The 17,671-nt window shown below is 37.5% G+C and overlaps 1 protein-coding gene across 1 annotated transcript; it reads right to left on the reverse strand.

Moving 5' to 3' along the window:
• Nucleotides 1-969: 969 nt before the first annotated feature.
• Nucleotides 970-15,828, reverse strand: LOC140228359 (dynactin subunit 4-like). Its single transcript, XM_072308586.1, has 11 exons — nt 15,700-15,828; nt 13,984-14,233; nt 13,474-13,517; nt 9,686-9,858; nt 7,875-7,984; nt 7,061-7,170; nt 5,913-5,986; nt 5,097-5,259; nt 4,094-4,194; nt 3,359-3,437; nt 970-2,275 (listed from the first exon to the last, which is right to left on the reverse strand). Exons 1-11 carry the CDS (start codon nt 15,826-15,828, stop codon nt 2,144-2,146), a joined length of 1,365 nt encoding a protein of 454 aa, XP_072164687.1. The 3' UTR covers nt 970-2,143.
• Between the last annotated feature and the right edge of the window lie 1,843 nt (nt 15,829-17,671).

The raw sequence follows: 17,671 nt of genomic DNA on the forward strand, positions 1-17,671 counted from the left end.
CACTAGTGTGTCTCATACTCATCAAATATGAACGTGAAGATATCAAAGCCGTAGTCCTCTAGTATTAACCTGATTCTATTACATTCACATAATTTCATGTTTTCTTGAATAACATGTTCCCAGCTCTAGGTTTTAACCCATTGAGGATGGACTGATTTTGCTACAACACGCATTTCCAATAGACACCTGCCCAAGTTAATGGGTTAACAGTCCATTTAGTTCTTTGCAGCAAGTTAGCCTATTCTACTAGAACATTGGAAATGGCAGCCTCCATGAATATCTATGTACATGTATACCATCATGCATTCCATACTTTTTGAGCAAGTACTATACATGTACAAAAGAATGGTGTTCAGACTATAGACAGTGAAAGAATTCCATACGATTATGTACTCTCAATGAAAGAAAAGTGAAACGAAGGTCTAGCACTTGCCTGCCAAGTTTGGTGAGAAATGTGACCATGTGTTTTCAAGCAGAAGATAATGTGAAAATGAGGCCATAATTTGGTTTGGTTTGCTTGCACCAGCTCACTTCAAAGGTGAGCTATAAAATTCACCCATATTGCCCAGAGCGTCAATAGCATACAGCCCTTGATATTATGAACTGGGTCATTGTATATTCAACATTTTGCACCTGTAAGTCATACGCACATGTCTATGTTCTATCCACATTTTCAATTCAAACTATCCTGTTTCATGATTATACACTGCATAGTGCAGACTGTAAGAATATGTTGCCTTGAATCGTATATTAGGCCTACATCACAGTTAACAAATATGTTCACATGCACTGCTGAATTTATTGTAATCATATTTTTTTTTTGTTCTACACACAAATTTACAGTTTTTAACATACATCTGATTAATATTATTTTGCAGTCTTTGCAACATTTTCAATAAACCTCTTATGCTCAACATACAAAAGAAATAAACATATTTGAGATATACATACAAATGTACAGTACAATTTCCTCCTAATGATATACGGCAAGAACAGGAAGAGTTTAGCATTTGCAGCCAAATCACTCTTTAGTCATTTGCTACCTGTATGGCATACAATGGTATGAATTAATCAAAAGGGACTATGAATATACAGAGATAGTATTTATGTTCACCTTACATGTAAACTCTCTTCACAACTGAAACACCCAACATGAAGCATATTGGTTTGCCTACTGGGAGACAGCCTGCTGAATAAACAAACAAGGACTGGGTGTTTTTAACAAGATGTTTCAAGACATGTCTGCTCTAAGCAGAGGGAAAAGTAAGCCAAGAATTGCTAATAAGCCATTACAAGAGCCTTTTTTTATTCATCACGTCATGCCAGAGAAAATGGGAAATTACAACTAGCCTGATAGGCCTATAGATCCCAAGGCAGACTCTGAACCTCACAAAGCTGCACCCTGATACCCAAGGAATCACTCATACAGGCTTTTACTGAGGGGCTCCACACAGAACCTTAAAAGCATTGTAGGAGATATCGACTTCTATATTTTTGTTTACTGAGCAATAAGTGGAACAAGCAGCAGATTTTCCTCAACACTGGCATACGTGGAAATACACAGCCCCATGCAGCCTAAATACATTGTACAAAATCAAACAAACTAAAAACGCCAGAGCAAAACCAAACACCTTCATTTCATAATTCATGATATATTCTATTCAAATTTGCATCTATCTACTCTTGAGACTACAGAACATCATGTGCATTGTTTATCATACTGCATTTTGCTATTAATGTTTAGATATTGCAACTTCCAACTCACAATGTATTCCAGAAGCATGCATGGTAATATGCTGCACATGGTAGCTAAAGTCAGTGTATATGATATCAATTAGACAAAATGTGGCCAAGAAGAAGACTGGAACTTAGACTAAGAGGAGAGAGGGTGACAACACTCTGTTGAGTGATGAATGTACATGTACTGTGTGACATCTTGAATGGATATCTGTACAGTCAAAATACTGTTTCACATCTTGTATACTGACACTGGGAATTTTTAGCCAAAATGTTCTCGCATGGACAATAATTTATGTTTAAACAATTTTGCATCAGTTTAAAAAAAAAAATTAACAAATCTCACAGGTTAGTTACAACATTAATCATGCCGGATATACTCTGGAGAATTGCACAAATACTTTGTTTAGTCTTTTACAAGATGGCCCAAGTCAATAGTGACCTCATGTTCAAGCCAGATCTCCTGTGGTGAGCGCTCCTCATCCATGGAGCTTCGTAGTGCAGAGTTTTTGTAGTTGTATTTCAAAGTGAAGACAATCTGGATAAAAAGAACAATTCATATCATTCAGTAAAAGCAGTTTATGTCATGTCATGTGCACAATATAACATCTTAATCTACCACCACCATTGCACAAGGAACACAACATTGACACATATTGACAGTAAGCCTGAGTTAATGTCAAGTCTGATAGAGTTTCACACTTTCAGCATTTGTAAAAGGGAGACATGCGCAATTCATTAATAGAATTACATTGAGTATTGAGCAAATAGTTAATCATGTATAAGACATCTGAAGGTGCTTCTTATTCCATAAAAAATAGTGTGACATAAGAATTTAATGCTCACAGCTTGCTCTGTTATTTTGCTGCATGACAAAGTCTTTAAAGGGGCATTCCAGACAATTTTCATAATTTCACATCATGTAGTACATAAAAACAGCTCCATGTATAGATTTGTGGAATTTATTGCAGCCTTTGAAGAGAGAAACCAATAATCTGAAAATCTCACACAAATTACATTAAACAGTGCTGATGAAATAGGAGCCTCACATATTCAGAAATGTAGCAATGTAATTCCATTACAATACCACATGTTTAACAAGTTCACCCCTGTAGATTCTATGCATGCCTTCTTCGTTTGTTCTGCTTCCATGAGCCCCAACTCATGCATTCTTATGGTGAGGCTGTCATGTCATCATCCCAGTTCATTGTAATTTGTTATAAATTTTGAAAACATGATCATTCCTCATCCCAGTCACAATAAATTCTGAAACTCTGTACTCAGTATAACTTATTTGTAGTTGATCTAATGTAAAATCTGAAAATCTTCCAGAGGTCCCCTTTAATGTAGGTGTAAAATGACTTCATCTCATATGGCAGCATTTGCAGCATTCATTCAAACTTCAGGTTGTTTCACTGATGGTGCATATGGCTGCTTTACACTCACTACCTGCATTTACACATCGTTCCGCTTGTGCTCGCAAATTACACAACCCTAAACACAATTATGACAATGATTCTCTACGGCCTTCTCCATGCTAATGTCTGTAGTTTTTATTTCACAATCACACATCTTTAGTGATGTGGTATAACTTTTGAAGGGTAGTAGCAAGCTTTCTTACCACCACGTTGCCACTGGCTCTTTGTGGAATGACCTTGAATAGAACACCAAGCTTGTGAGCCTTCCGGAAATGGACATAGCTGAAATCAAAGTTGCATGGATACAATTTCCAACATATCTCTCAACCGTAAACATACAAACATTCATCTCATGGTTTGGCCACACACTACACACCAGTTAGTGTGGCTAGAGGCAGACATGTTGCTCCTATGTCACACTAAAAAGGACATGAACTCTCTCTTTCTCTCTGACCTTGCATTCTCTACATACGTGTACCTTAATCAAGGAACAGGGAAGAACATTCATGAAACTAACTTTTTGTGTCTGTTTAATGCTTCTCTACAAACTCTCCGTTAACATAAGAGACCAGATGATACTGTAAATTCTCCACAGTAATGTGATAACTTTATTGAATCCATGCCATTTTGATTTTTAATGTAATTTACTTTTCTGTCCTTATATTTTTCTCCTACTTGTTAATCAAAATCATTCACATGATAAACTGATTCATTCTAGCACTAGAACTGGAATGGTGATTGGCCCTATACAAGTTCAGTCAACTCTGTTCTTGCTGAATTACACATACTCAATAAGACTCTGCAAAAGCTTTGTAAGGAAGATCCAACAAGACTCCAAGGGGTGTTGATCTTGACACTCTTATGGGGAATGACTACACTGGATAGATGGCCAAACACAAACCTAGACTGGCAAAGTACTTCTAAGGATCAAAACTTACTCTGTATTGTCATGGTAGTCATGTAAATCAGATGTACTATCATCATACTCGGCAGTCACATCCTTTGGTCCCAAGGTTAGCTCATCCTCAGGGGGGATAACCTTGCAATGAAAACGAACGTAAAAAAAGTGCAGACAACAATTTTAATGACACACAATTTTTCACAATCAACACGTTACCATTCGCATCAAACATTATGTCTCTGGCTAAAGATAGGAAGAAGAAGAAAGTACCAAAAGACCACAAGGGTAAATTCTGCAAAACAAAACAAAATCACTTCTTTGTTGCTGCATCTGCATTGTCTTGGCAAAACTGCTTAATTTCTACACATTACAGAGAGAAAAAGAGGTGCAATTATTAATGTGCCACACATTAGGGTCAAAGAAGTGTCTTATGTGGAAAGAAGTTTCTGCATAACACATACAAACATCTACTAGACTAATCATAACATTTGATCATTGAATGAAAAGCAATGTGTGGAAAAAAAAAAATATTCTTCTTCTAGTAGGCCTATATATTGTATAAAGGCCTGTTAAAGACAAAACTATTCATGGACAACTTGAATAACTTCAGTTTTTCCTGAAACCTTGCTAACATCAGGATGAAATCCAACAAAATTCTCATATACTTTTTGTATTCTTCTCTTACCAATCATGAATCACAGATATTCAAAAAGCTTGCAGAAACTTCACCTTCGCTTGCAGGTAAAAAATCATATTTTTGTCCCCCCCCCAAAAAAAAAAAAAAAACAAAACAAAAAAACATTCAGTACAGGGCAATGATGTATTATCTGATTGCAGACATAAGGGCAAGATTAAAAGTGCAATATTAAGTTGTGCTTTGTCTTTCCTTTCTTCAAATAATTCTTTTATTTTGGAGACTTTTGTGAAACTTTGAAAGATGTAATACCTTCTGGATGCATTACCAAACAGTCTGCCTTCGATGAAACAAACAAGACATCAGTGGGACTGAATGATGTAATACTCACATGTTAGTGACTTACCTGTGCTGTAGCATGAGTGTCATCACAGTCTTTGGGGTTGATGCCATCAAAGCGTATTGGCATGGCCTTCTCATGAGGATTGGTGATCATGAGGGTCACAATGCTCTCCTTTCCAAAGTGAAGGTTGGGAACAAGAAAGATGCGCACATCTGGGATGTGCTGACTGCAGGGTGAGACATGGGCAAGTAATCATGACTGATTAGCAAAGTCTACGATACATGTAGTTTTTCTCTTGGTAGAAACATTGCTGGCTGTAATTACCTAGTTTAGACATAGCTCTACAAAACTTGAGTAAAACACTGCATGTGGATTTAATCAACAGACGTTATCTTCTTGCTTACTCAGGGGCCTGTTTCATAAAACTTATCTCAGTGACAACTGCCACATTTCTATGACAAATTTGCTCTTAGCCAATCAGATGCAAGGATTTCAGCAGCTTGTCACATCAATGACAACTTGTCACTGATGACAAGTTTTATGAAACGGGCCCCAGATCTTTCAGATATTTGTTCTTCTTGCGGTTTGGCTTGTTCTTCACCTTGACATCCTGTCAAATTGACTTTCAATTTCAGGATACAGCAGACATTCACTCGCATGTCTTTTGAAGTCCATATATCAGTGAACGGTCAGTTTTTGTTTCTATATTAAAAAACTCTACCACCACTACTAAAAAAAAAAAGGAAAAAAATAAAAAGGTTCTCAAAAGTTAGTACCTCTGTGCATGCATAAGCCATCCAAGAATGTATCACTAACAAAATCTAGCTGTGATCCGGCACACAACAGAATATAATGCTTGCTTAACTATATTATACTTACATGGCAACAAGCTGAATCTTAAATTTGATAGAGGATGGGTTGAACTCTGGCTTGCTCAGATTGTGTTCACATTCCTACACATTCAAAACACAACAATTGATGTAAAAAAATCATATGCATGTTTAGAGAAATGCAATCTCAGTACCAACTTTGGCTGTGTAGAGCATGAGTCACTGACTTTTTGCCATGCTAACAGGAGCAACAAGCATCAGTGTTAGGTAAGTTCAGTGCTAGTTACTACTTTGCACACTACGTATTGAAGGGTGATGTCTAATTACTATACATCCCCAACTGTCATGCATAATTTTGATTACTGGTATCCATGCAATCTCCTAACACAAATGTTTCTCAACCAACATGCTTGTTCCTACAAAGCTAACAGCTGATAAAGTGTAAACACACAATGTACAACTACACCTACATGTACAACATGAAGGCACATCACTGTGTAGACTTGTTATCACCTTCATTTATAAATGAAGGTGCATTCCTTCCTTATACTGTATACGCCGAATATTTTGTGAGGTTTTTATTTTCGCGAATTTCGCAAGTCAGGTGCTATTCGCGAAATTAAAGACACATGAAAATATTGACTCTGATCCTGATGTAAATGCAATGTACGTGTGTACACTTCTCTGTTCAGTACAGGACTCCACGATCGCAAATTTAACCACTCGCGAAATTGTAGGGAATTCCAATTCGCGAAAATTTAGACTCGCGAAATATAGGGCATATACAGTATACCACTGATTTTCTGATGATGCGTAATCACTGTGAACACAATCCCTTGATTCTCTTGAATTGTGCTCAGCAAAATAACCAGAAAACATAATGATTTCGACACTTCTGAAGCTTTTAAAGTACAGCCAACAATAATGGAACCCATTGCAATCTGCTAGACTCGACAAAAAAAAAATTAAATGCTATGAGAGCTTTCTGGAGAACATTTCTCCTTTTAAACAGCTGCTTTACACAAATGTAGACATACAACTATAACATGGAAAGATGGGGAGGGGTACAACGTAACAACATACAAAACACAGAGACAAAAGAAATATGCCATGTAAGATAGCTATTAAAGACAATGACAACGACAGACAGAAAAACACCTTCAACAAATGGTGAAAAAAAAAGTTGAATGGACTTACCCGACATCTTTGAGATCTCTTGATAAGTAGATGTTTGTGTCGTGGATACAGCTGCTCTACACTCACACAGTTGTACTCTGGATGTTGTAGTCTGTGGCTGATGTTACAGACTATAGTGAAGAAAGTTATATGTGCAATCAGTATACATTAATAACTTAGGAATGTGCACTGGATATGAGGTGGGAGGCAATTCCATAGTCACAGAATGAGCACTGTAGATGTTAGAATTTAATAATCTAAGATACTGGAAAGAGTAGCTGTGCTTGAATTACTAGCTTTCAAATTCAGAAATCCGAAGGCTAAATTAGCAATGATGTGAACTTTGTTCAAATTGACGCATTACTAATCAAAGCAAGTTTTAAGTCTGCTATTTAACTTTGTTCAAATTGACACATTACTAATCAAAGCAAGTTTTAAGTCTGCTATTTGACTGCAAGACTGACTAAGATTGGAAAACATGTACAGAGGAGACATACAGTCAAGAAGTTTAAAGACTGAAAAAAAAATTCAGCTAACTGAATAAGGTATTTTGTTACCTCACAAGTTAACCTTAAAAACAGCAACACAGACACAGACACACACACACAAAAAAATCAACCAAAGAAAGAAACAAATAATTTGTTCAACCTTGATTAAAAAATAAATTTATTACATAAATTAGAAACTATTATATCGAATTTCTAACATACACTTGTCAACTTTTCCAGTTTCCTGTTTTCAACCCATGGATAAAAGAATTCAATCCCCCTCACAATATAACTGCCCATTCTGCATACTAATTGTGGGATAATAAAGATAGGAGACGTGAACTCACTTTTTTCTAAAACAACTGGTTGAGTCAATATCTTGTTTGGCAAGGGATCCACCTCTTCTGTAGGTTCAATCTGCTGTACAGGATTGATTGCAGCTTGCTCATCCTTCAATCTAAATGAAAAAATGACCAAACTGATCAACTATCCAAAAGTTTGTCAAAGCAATGGTCATGTTTACGACTTTACCAAACATAACAGTGATAGCAAGAAACATTACAAAGACAGAAATGATGAAAATCATAAAAATGATGCTACTACTACTCCTAATAATAATACAGTGGCTGTTATAATTGCTACATACTACTTCAACCAATAAAAATGGTTATAAAGACAGTAGTGTCTAATCTTGCATAGACAGCTCAGTTGTACAGAAACATTGCTGACACATACAGCTAAAGATGAACTTTCTTAACACTGCGAATGGTATGACCTTGTTCAAACATAGCTGTTCATCTGTTGGCCAAGTTTATCTACAGCATGTTTCCAGATGAGATGAAGGATACTCACTATGATTTGTTATACACCGTTGTGTAGTATTCAAACTTATTTTTCTTTTTTCAAGGAGTTTAGCACAGTACATTTCACCAAAACCGGCATGACATAGTTGCCCTATCTGTAGCATTTGTCTGATCATGTACAATTTCTACATGGTCGTATTCAGGGAGGCCAGCTAGAATGAGAGAGGAGCTTGTATCCCTGCGTAATGAAATAATGATATACCAATGACTGGAGTTCTTGCATTAACTTTTACTGTGCTTTATTAGCTGATGGTGTTTTTTTTTTCCCCACTGATTAGCCATGAGTAGAGACTGCTTCATCCCCCAAATCCCTATAGTGATAATATGACCTTTCAGTTGCACTGAGGCACATCACTATAGCATACCTGCCAACATTTCAAGATGAAATATCTTACTCGTGGATTGCAAAAATCTTATTTTATATGCAAACTGAAGTTAAAAATCTTACTTTCGGTCAAATCTTCAGAAAATACACATGAAAGGTATATCTAAATATTTTTTAAAAATCTGATTTCTCTGACAGAAAATCTGATTTTGCTATTTTTAATGTAAAGAATCTTACTGAATCTGATAAAATCTTACTAGTTGGCAAGTATGCTATAGCTGAGCGAGCTTGCTAACTCTGAAGTACCTGTACGTCAAGTCTGGATGGATTATTGAATGCTAGTGAGAAAGCTTAGCAGTACCTGGGCACATAAAGGATTAAAGAGGCAGCCTACAAATTTTGGTGATGGACTTTGAGTCCTGTTCTTCACTGCATGATTATCTTAAGCATCACTTGATCACTTCACTTACATTCATTTTCTGAGCATTAGATATTCACATTTTAGACAATTTTCAGAAATGATCTCATTACGAAAGGCAAGGAGAAATTTTATCTCAACACACTGGCCTGGAAGAAAGTATATGACGGAATCATCACAATGGTATTTCACCCTTATACCACTTTAGATATTGATGAGACTCTAATTTACTGCATTTTATAGTTCTTCATCCACAGTCTCAAAAGACAGCGCCTGCTGTATGTATGAAGTACTGAAAATTGGTTGAAAAAGTTCCCGAGCAATGCCCACTTTTGTTTGTAAATAACAACTGCAAACTTTGAGAGTTCTAAAATGTTAGTCTGATCTGTCGCTTGAAATAAAAGTATGATTCTGGGAGATACTACTGCCTCAAACTCCTGGACTTAACTATGCTAACATGCCGAGGTGTAGTATTATCTAGATTCTTTAACATTCATTTTAATGGCTTCTTGTACTTACAGTCGTACAATGGATTGAGCAGGGCAAACTTACGCTAATCCAGTAAATGAACTCAAAAGAGCACTGCTCCTTCTCCTGCCAGCACTGGGTGAGAGATATTTCTCCTGCAGTCGGAAGTAGGCCCGCCTCCGGGTAAATTTCTTATGGTCACGCTCCATCTTCTCCTGCTTGGCCAGCTGGTGGTAATAGTCAGTCAGCTCTGCTATCTACAGGTCAGACAGTGACAACACACACTGAATATGAGTATAGCGCTACTACAGATATCTATCAGAATGCCAATTGGCAGTACATGCGGCCAACAGTATGTTCCTGTTCATTGGGAATACATGCCCAGCTCACTTTTGCCACACCAGCCTGTTCATGATAATGAACAACAGTTTGTTCAGCTGCAAATCGCAAGCTTGGAATTATCAAACATACTTTCACTTTCGTGGATGAGAAAGGCATTCTACACTGTATAAGTCAGTAGTCAGACCTTCTGTAGAACACTGTGCACCCATGTGGCATCCTTGTATGAAGAAAGATGCTGTGAAAATAGAGAAAGTGCATCCCCTCTGACGTCTGCATTATGCATCATGGGTTGAACACTAAAGCTACCTTCACTGGCCTACAGAAGTCATATATCAGACATGATACAAACCTACAAAATTGTACACGGAATAGATGCGCTCCAGGTGATAAGTACAATCAGGGTATGCAATTATGACTTTCTCACTTTAAAAATTGTAACTTCAAAAAGAATGCACCAACTGACTTCAAAATTCACATGCAGCATGCTGATACATCAATAACAGGGAATAATTTTCCTGGTATCGTATCGCAATTTGCTATGCATTTTTACACCACTGCTACACAAACTAACTTTTGTGTAGCAGTTTTCTTCCATAGAAGTGTACAGGATACCATTTAAAATATTGTTCATCAGCTGAAATTGCTAATCAAATTTGACTTGGAAAATTATTCCCTGAATAATCACATGTGGTAATACAATAGCTAATTTCTTCTCATTTACTGTTAATTATTAAAGATTAATTACCAAAAAGTCGCGAAAAACCCATGTAATGCATCAAAAAAAGCGTTTTACAACTTATGTAAAATCAAGATTTGAGGCCCAAATTTTAAGTCTACCCCTATGTGTTTGGTATCAAATTAATGAATTTTTTCCTGGCATTGCTTGCATGCAATAAAAAACAGTGGTCCTTTCTGCTTGAGAAAGTTATGAGGTCTGAAGTCCCGTCACGGTAGGAGTGTAATGCTTGCTTATTTTTGTGACATTGTGACCTTTTTTAACCCTAAAGGGGCCGGGCTTTTTTGGCTATGCTCAGACCGGGGGGGGGGGGGGGGGGGGGGGGGGGGGGGGGGGGGGGCGGATTCCGCCCCCGAGATCTGGGCCATCGGTGGTGCGATCGCGATGAAATTTTGCATGCGTGAGACCCGCGTCATAATCTACAAGATTGTGTCATAAGATTTTTTGAAACAATCAATTTCTAATTTTAATTAATTAATTATGCAAATTAAGCTCAAGGTGATATTTTACCTTAATTAAAAGCATTGAGAGTCTAATTTTTGATCTGTAAATCTGTTTTAGCATATTCAACAACTGTACATCACAAAAACTTCCAAAACTCATTTCAATTCTTACGTATTTTATTGTTTTCAGAATTTCTTATGTATTTCTTTGTTTTTCAACTTTTGTTTTTTCTTTGTTTTTTCACTGGAAATTGTCACTGACCACTTTTCTACCATAATTAGCACAAAATTAATCAGTGAAAGTGATTAATTTTTAAAATAATCAGGTTTTTATGCCTTTCATGACAGAGCACTGTTTTCCATAGGAAATGTACACAAAATCACAAAATTGTGCCCGTTTTGGAGCGACATTCCGTTACAAAAATGGGCGTGGCTTCGCAAAAGTATGCGCGGACGTTGCAAATTTGGTCTCAAAAGTTGCGCGAGACTTGAACGAAGAAAGTCAAGAAGCCTCGCGATGAGGCCTTCTCGCGTTACAGAATTATAGCGCGAAACGTCGAGGGGGGGGGGGCGGATTCCGCCCCCCCCCCCCCCCCCGGCCCTTTTAGGGTTAACCCATGCTGTACAGCTATACATGGAGAAACAGCTTATTTTTCTGCTTTTCCTTAAAGTACTGAAGATACATTGTACACTACAATATGGTGTGCTGTTTGCCAATAAATTTTCATCCAGTTTTGATTTTTGAGCCATTTTCAAATGTTGAGGAAAATAAGTGCAGCCGTTTTTTATTATTTTCAGTGAGGTATATCCTAATTTGACTACTTAAAAGAATCTTTTTTCCCTCATTGAATATCCTTGTTTTTTTAGCCATGAATTGTACATATGTAGTAATCTATTGTGTGAAAATTTTAGCAAATTTTAGCAATAAGAACTGACTTTTTTATATTTTTACAAATTGCTGAGGAAAAATAAGACTGATCCTTGCCCATGTTCTACTGCATGAAGGTCATATGATAAGTGTTCAGTGTTCTTATTTCAATGCTTTTTCAATTTTAAAGATATCATAAGCAAAAACATAGTATTTTGGCTTAATATGTCATTGTTTGAGTGTCACAGCCTGGATATCAACTCAAGTCATCATAAATCTCATATTCATTAATCTATCTGTGTTTACAAATATGAGAATGGATCAAAACATTATGCGCACATTCAAGATCAAACTGTACAGATAATTTTTTTTGATGAAAAATATCGTATCTTCCAAAATACCAGCCCTCATTTCATAAAACTTTGTAATAACGGCCACTAAATGTCCGTTACCTATTCCTGAAAGTTTTACCTCTTCACTCTTTGGCAACAGTGAAATATCATAAAATATAAAAAAGTGGTTTTATATGAATTCAAAGTAATGCCTACGAAATTGATCATCCATTTTGAGTAGTGAAAATATGACATTAATTCATATTTTGTGATATGTCATGGCTTTGTGATATGTCATGGCTTTGTGTTAGTGTTGAATGAAAGGGATATTTATCAGGAATAACTAAAAGCAATTTCAGATGAAAAAACATTCTCCTTTTTTTAAAATGAATTTTTCAGATATATTAGTCATTTCAATGTAATTTGACACCCCTAATTAAAATGCTAATTCATGCGCAGTTACATGCAAAATTCTGACTATTTATTTACATGAAATAAAAATTTCAACACTCAGCTACAACAAACAGCAAAAAACACATTTTCAGCAAGTTTTCTCATTTTTCCCCTGTTACGCATTTGCATACCCTGATTGTTCTATTGACCTCCAGTCAACTGACTTCTTTGACTTAGCCAAACACTAGGACATCGATTTCAGATTTTGAAGATACGTGTTAAGACAAAGGTGAGGCAATCCTTTTTTTCTCTCAGAGTGATATTGGGATGGAACAGTCTACCACCATATGTAGTTGAGAGTTCTTCAACCAACACATTAAAAACAAAGCTAAAGAAATTTCGGGCGAGAAAGATAGATTTTAACCCAGATGAAGTACATGTACTGTATTCAACTGTCAATGTACTCCAGCTGCACAGAGCCTATCATACAGAAATTAATCATCTTTATTGGTGCAGCAGGGCATATAAGCCCACTTCCAAGGTATGATTTCCAAGGTATGAAAACTTCTCATTATTTTGTAATAGATTTCAAACATCCATTCACAGTTGAATAAGGTCTCGGTACTACCAACTGTAATTCAAAGTAAAGGTACAGTGCTCACAAACTATTACATCTCAAAAATGCCTTTAAAGATTAATCTTAATTAATATAATTGCCACAGCTTACTGTATAACTTCCTATTGAAATGCAAACTTACTCTTTTGGCACCTTCATTCTCTGGTTCCAGCCATGGTCCACTTGCTGTATACACAAAGAATGTGAGAACAGGATTAAACACTGTACAAGCTACAAAACAAAACAAAACAAAACAAGAATTCAAGAGAAAATAAGGCGAAACTTGTTTGCTTTTCAACCTTGCATTGATATCCCACGTACACAACATTTATCTCTCTCAGTAAAACACAAACACACAAACAAACAAAAACTGTTAAAAAAACAAAAACACCATAATCAAAGAACTAGCAGCATAGCTTATAAGAGACCTTGAAATTCATTTCTGGAGACATGAAGCCAGTTATACTCCTTGTACACACTCAGGACATTTCTTGCTAACTCGCATCCAACCCATTCAAATAAAACATCTGATATAGAAGCTGTTCTAAATGGTAACTATGTGTGTGTATGACAGTCAGAAACAGATGTTTTAAACAGCCATCCACAGCCTCAATTTTAATGATGTACATAGAATGAGCGTCACTTTATGTACCAGAGTCTTTATCTGCCATGCCAACATCTCTGGATGTCCATCTGCAGAGTCCACATGCTAGGTAGTACACCTTCTTGGTGCTGGTTTTTGTTGGGTCCTTGGGGTCTGGCACTGCCACACTGGTGGCTCGGTGAGACAGAGTGTGTTGGCAGCTGGGACAGTCAAGGCAGTTCCCACAGCGGTTCTTTTTGGACTTGGCCTCAGCCGATGGCATGTTCTCGAGACAATTGGGACAGTAGTGCGAATCCACCTAGTGCACGTAAAACATGTGTAGAGCATCATTTACATTTACTTCATCAATCTTCATTTTCTGCAATACAAATGTCTCACCATTGCAATACACTTTCTACCAATATCTTATGCACGAAGCCAACTCTGGTGTAAAAATGCGAAAATTAGTGGTCACAACTTGAATCACCTGTTATTTAACATGCAACCCATCATATCGCAAACATGAACAGGCCACCCATACATGTAGCTATGTGCCATGGCTACCAAATTCCTCGCTCCAAAACAGAGTATTACTAAAGACAGCAGTCCTTCTTCCCCTACTGGTAGAATATTCATGTTCTACATACAATGTACTCTTGAACCTGGAGTCTAACTGGCAATGGAACAACTTCCCTCAATTCAAGAAGCTGTAGGCCCTAGATCTACATTGTACGTACGTCAGTGTACATGTAAAGCTTTACCTACTTCTACTGTACCTTCCAGTGCTCAGCTAGAGGGCGCCTCTCCGACTACCTACGTTGTACGTTGTATAGTATACGAGAGTGAATGCCATTCAAATAACACGCAGATGAGGAGTGAAGCAATAAGGACGTTTACAGACCTGATTTCAGCCACAGATTTCGGTGAGTTTTTGACGTAATTAAACAAAAAATCGCATACCGATTATTGAATGATTATCATAGATTACGATAATTCCTTGTATTTTAGTTTTCCACGATTAATAAAGATATTCACGAAGGAGTCGCACAACCACACTGAAAAATGACAACGTCTGCGAAGGAATAGAGTAGGAGGTGCAGCCGCTGTCGCTACAGCGGCTGCGTACGTAGCTAGTCATGTGCCATGAGGATATACAAACTATTGAAATTTTAATGCTAGGTTTCTTTTCTTTCTTTCTTCTTCTTCTTTCTTTTTCTTTTTTTTTATAACTAGCACCATTTATTTTATAACATGAAAAGCACACTTCACCATTGAGACACACGAGATGAAAGTGCCCTGGCAATTCATGCACATGTGACATAGCCATAGGTAACGTTACATTTGTACTGTACATCAACACTACACAGCTGTGTAGTGTTGATGTACAGTCACAGCAGCTGATCAACAGATCAAATGTAAACAGATCTAACGTTAAAATTCTTATTACCGTGATTACCAACCACCATCCCATCTCATTTGGACACTGGACGTACGTTTGGGTATGATTAGACTATTTAGACTAGTTTCTACAAGAATGTCGGGTAGGCCTAGACACATTGTACCGAAGATCGTTACTGAGTGAAGTGACTCTGTTAGAAGTAACCCCAGGCCGGGGCGTTGCCGAGCTTCGCGTTCGGGCCGGTGCTGCGGTTAGGCTTACAAAGTAGGAGCGTATGGTTTCAACCATCTGGACTGCACTAAAGACAAGTTACAACACTATTCTTCATAGAAAACATCCTGGTTGTTGAGTGCAAATCAACTTGGCCATGACACGCAGAAACCTACCTCGTGTGCGACGCATTTTCCACATCGAATTTTCAGGCAATGCTTGCAGAAATACAGCTGTGTTACGGGTGAACGAGTGCCACAGGAGCACAGAATATTTACACGTTGAAGCTCCAGTTTCGAAGCCATTTTGATCGAGTGGACAAAATAGGATGATGTTCTGTCATACCGTAGAGGGCGTATAGCTATTCCCCTCAGAGCGGGTTGCCGGTTAGGTTGCAACCACAGAACTCTTGTAAGAGTTCTGTGGTTGCAACCCGCTCTGATTCCCCTGAATGCCCCAATCACTCACTAACGATATAGTGGAGGTCATATTTCTTATTTGACTTTTTAACATCATAAATGTGTTTTTGATGATATTTGCCCCTACATTATATGGGAAATTGCACATTCAAGGGTTATAAAGCTTCTCAAAGAGACACTTTTGAAAATTATGCCCTTTGGAGTTTTTTTCAAAAATAAATCTTGCAGTTTTGATTAGTTTTTCATATACAAGATGAATACTAGTACATAGATGCAGGTAGTTATCCTTGATTAAGGGTGTGTCATCATCACCTTATTGCCTACAAAGTACTGTAAAACACTTTTATTTATTAAACAGATTAACTTGATGCATTTTGAGCTGTTTCAGTGGTTAAATTTAAATGACACAATCATTCAAAGTCATGGATACTGATGACTATAACTATAGTTTCTACCAAGATCTAGTACCACAAGAACATAATAAGAAAACAAATTGTAGTTAAGCAGATTTTTTTTTTGGGGGGGGGGGGGGGGTAGAGGGGGGAGGGGAGGGATGGATTTGACAGAATAGATCAACATAAACCAGCAGAGCTTGTGTGGGATGAATACTTCCCATTGACTTGTGTGCATTACGTGCATTCTCTATAGGGCTCACACGGGTAAATAATAATAATTCCCCATAGAGACGTGTGTTAAAATTCAAATTTCAAAAAATTCTGTAAAATAGCTGGAAGAAATAAGGTGTTTCATCTTCATTAACCTGGATAAGTGAGCTATACCCTGTCATCCATCAAATTCCCAAGGCAGGTTCTTCGGTTCAAACTCTGTCCAAGGGTCCGCAAAGCCAGACTACGAGTTCTTTTCACTCAAAAAATTACCTATTTTCCGTACACGCACCCAATGAATCATAGTCCCTTCAAATTCCATGAGAACAACTTTCATCTTCAAACCAAAATGCAGTTTGTAGAGGAATTCATACTCAATATCTGCAGCTATTCAGTTTTATGCCAAACTGCATTAATGATTTTTAATTAATTTTTTTCTTCATTTATTTTGGTATCTTTGGTACGAATTTGTGAAGGGGTCTGGGACATTCCATTTTATTTACAGGTGTGAGCCCTATAGACGGCGATTCCGCTACGATCATCAAAATCGACAAAGCGCGGCGGATCGCGGCTTGATCGCTTTAAATCTTCTCCATGGTATCAGCGGTTCAGAAGCGCGGAGGGACGCCACCGTCGCTGTGGTCGGCAACCTCACGACGGAAGTTTTGAACATGTCCAAAACTTCCGTAGCGAGGTCGCCGTGGTTTTAGAGCGTATCACGAGCGCATTAAAAGCGCCACTAACTCTGACCAGGGAGGTGGAAGCTTCCACCTCCCTGCTCTGACGGGGTAGCAACGCGTTTAGGCGTAACTCAAGCCCATCGAAAGCGGCCCCATCGCCCATGAAAATTACCACTTTTACGGCATTATGTAACAGGAACCAACCATGAACGAAAGAAAGTGATGCACAGACCAGGAAGGTGGACATGGAGAAAAGTGTATAAAATTCGTTTTTCCACGTACACTCAGTACGAATCTACTCTGTTTATCAAATTGTTTGTTTGTCATATACCATTGCAAGTCAATGAAAGTATAAATTAATTTGTAATTTTTTCAAATATAATTCTTCATAAAATTGTCTCATTGTAGGATACGATTTGTAATTTGCTCGTAAGCCGGTTCTTT

The sequence above is a fragment of the Diadema setosum genome, chromosome 5, assembly GCF_964275005.1.
Source record: "Diadema setosum chromosome 5, eeDiaSeto1, whole genome shotgun sequence".
In the NCBI taxonomy this organism is placed as follows: Eukaryota; Metazoa; Echinodermata; class Echinoidea; order Diadematoida; family Diadematidae; genus Diadema; species Diadema setosum.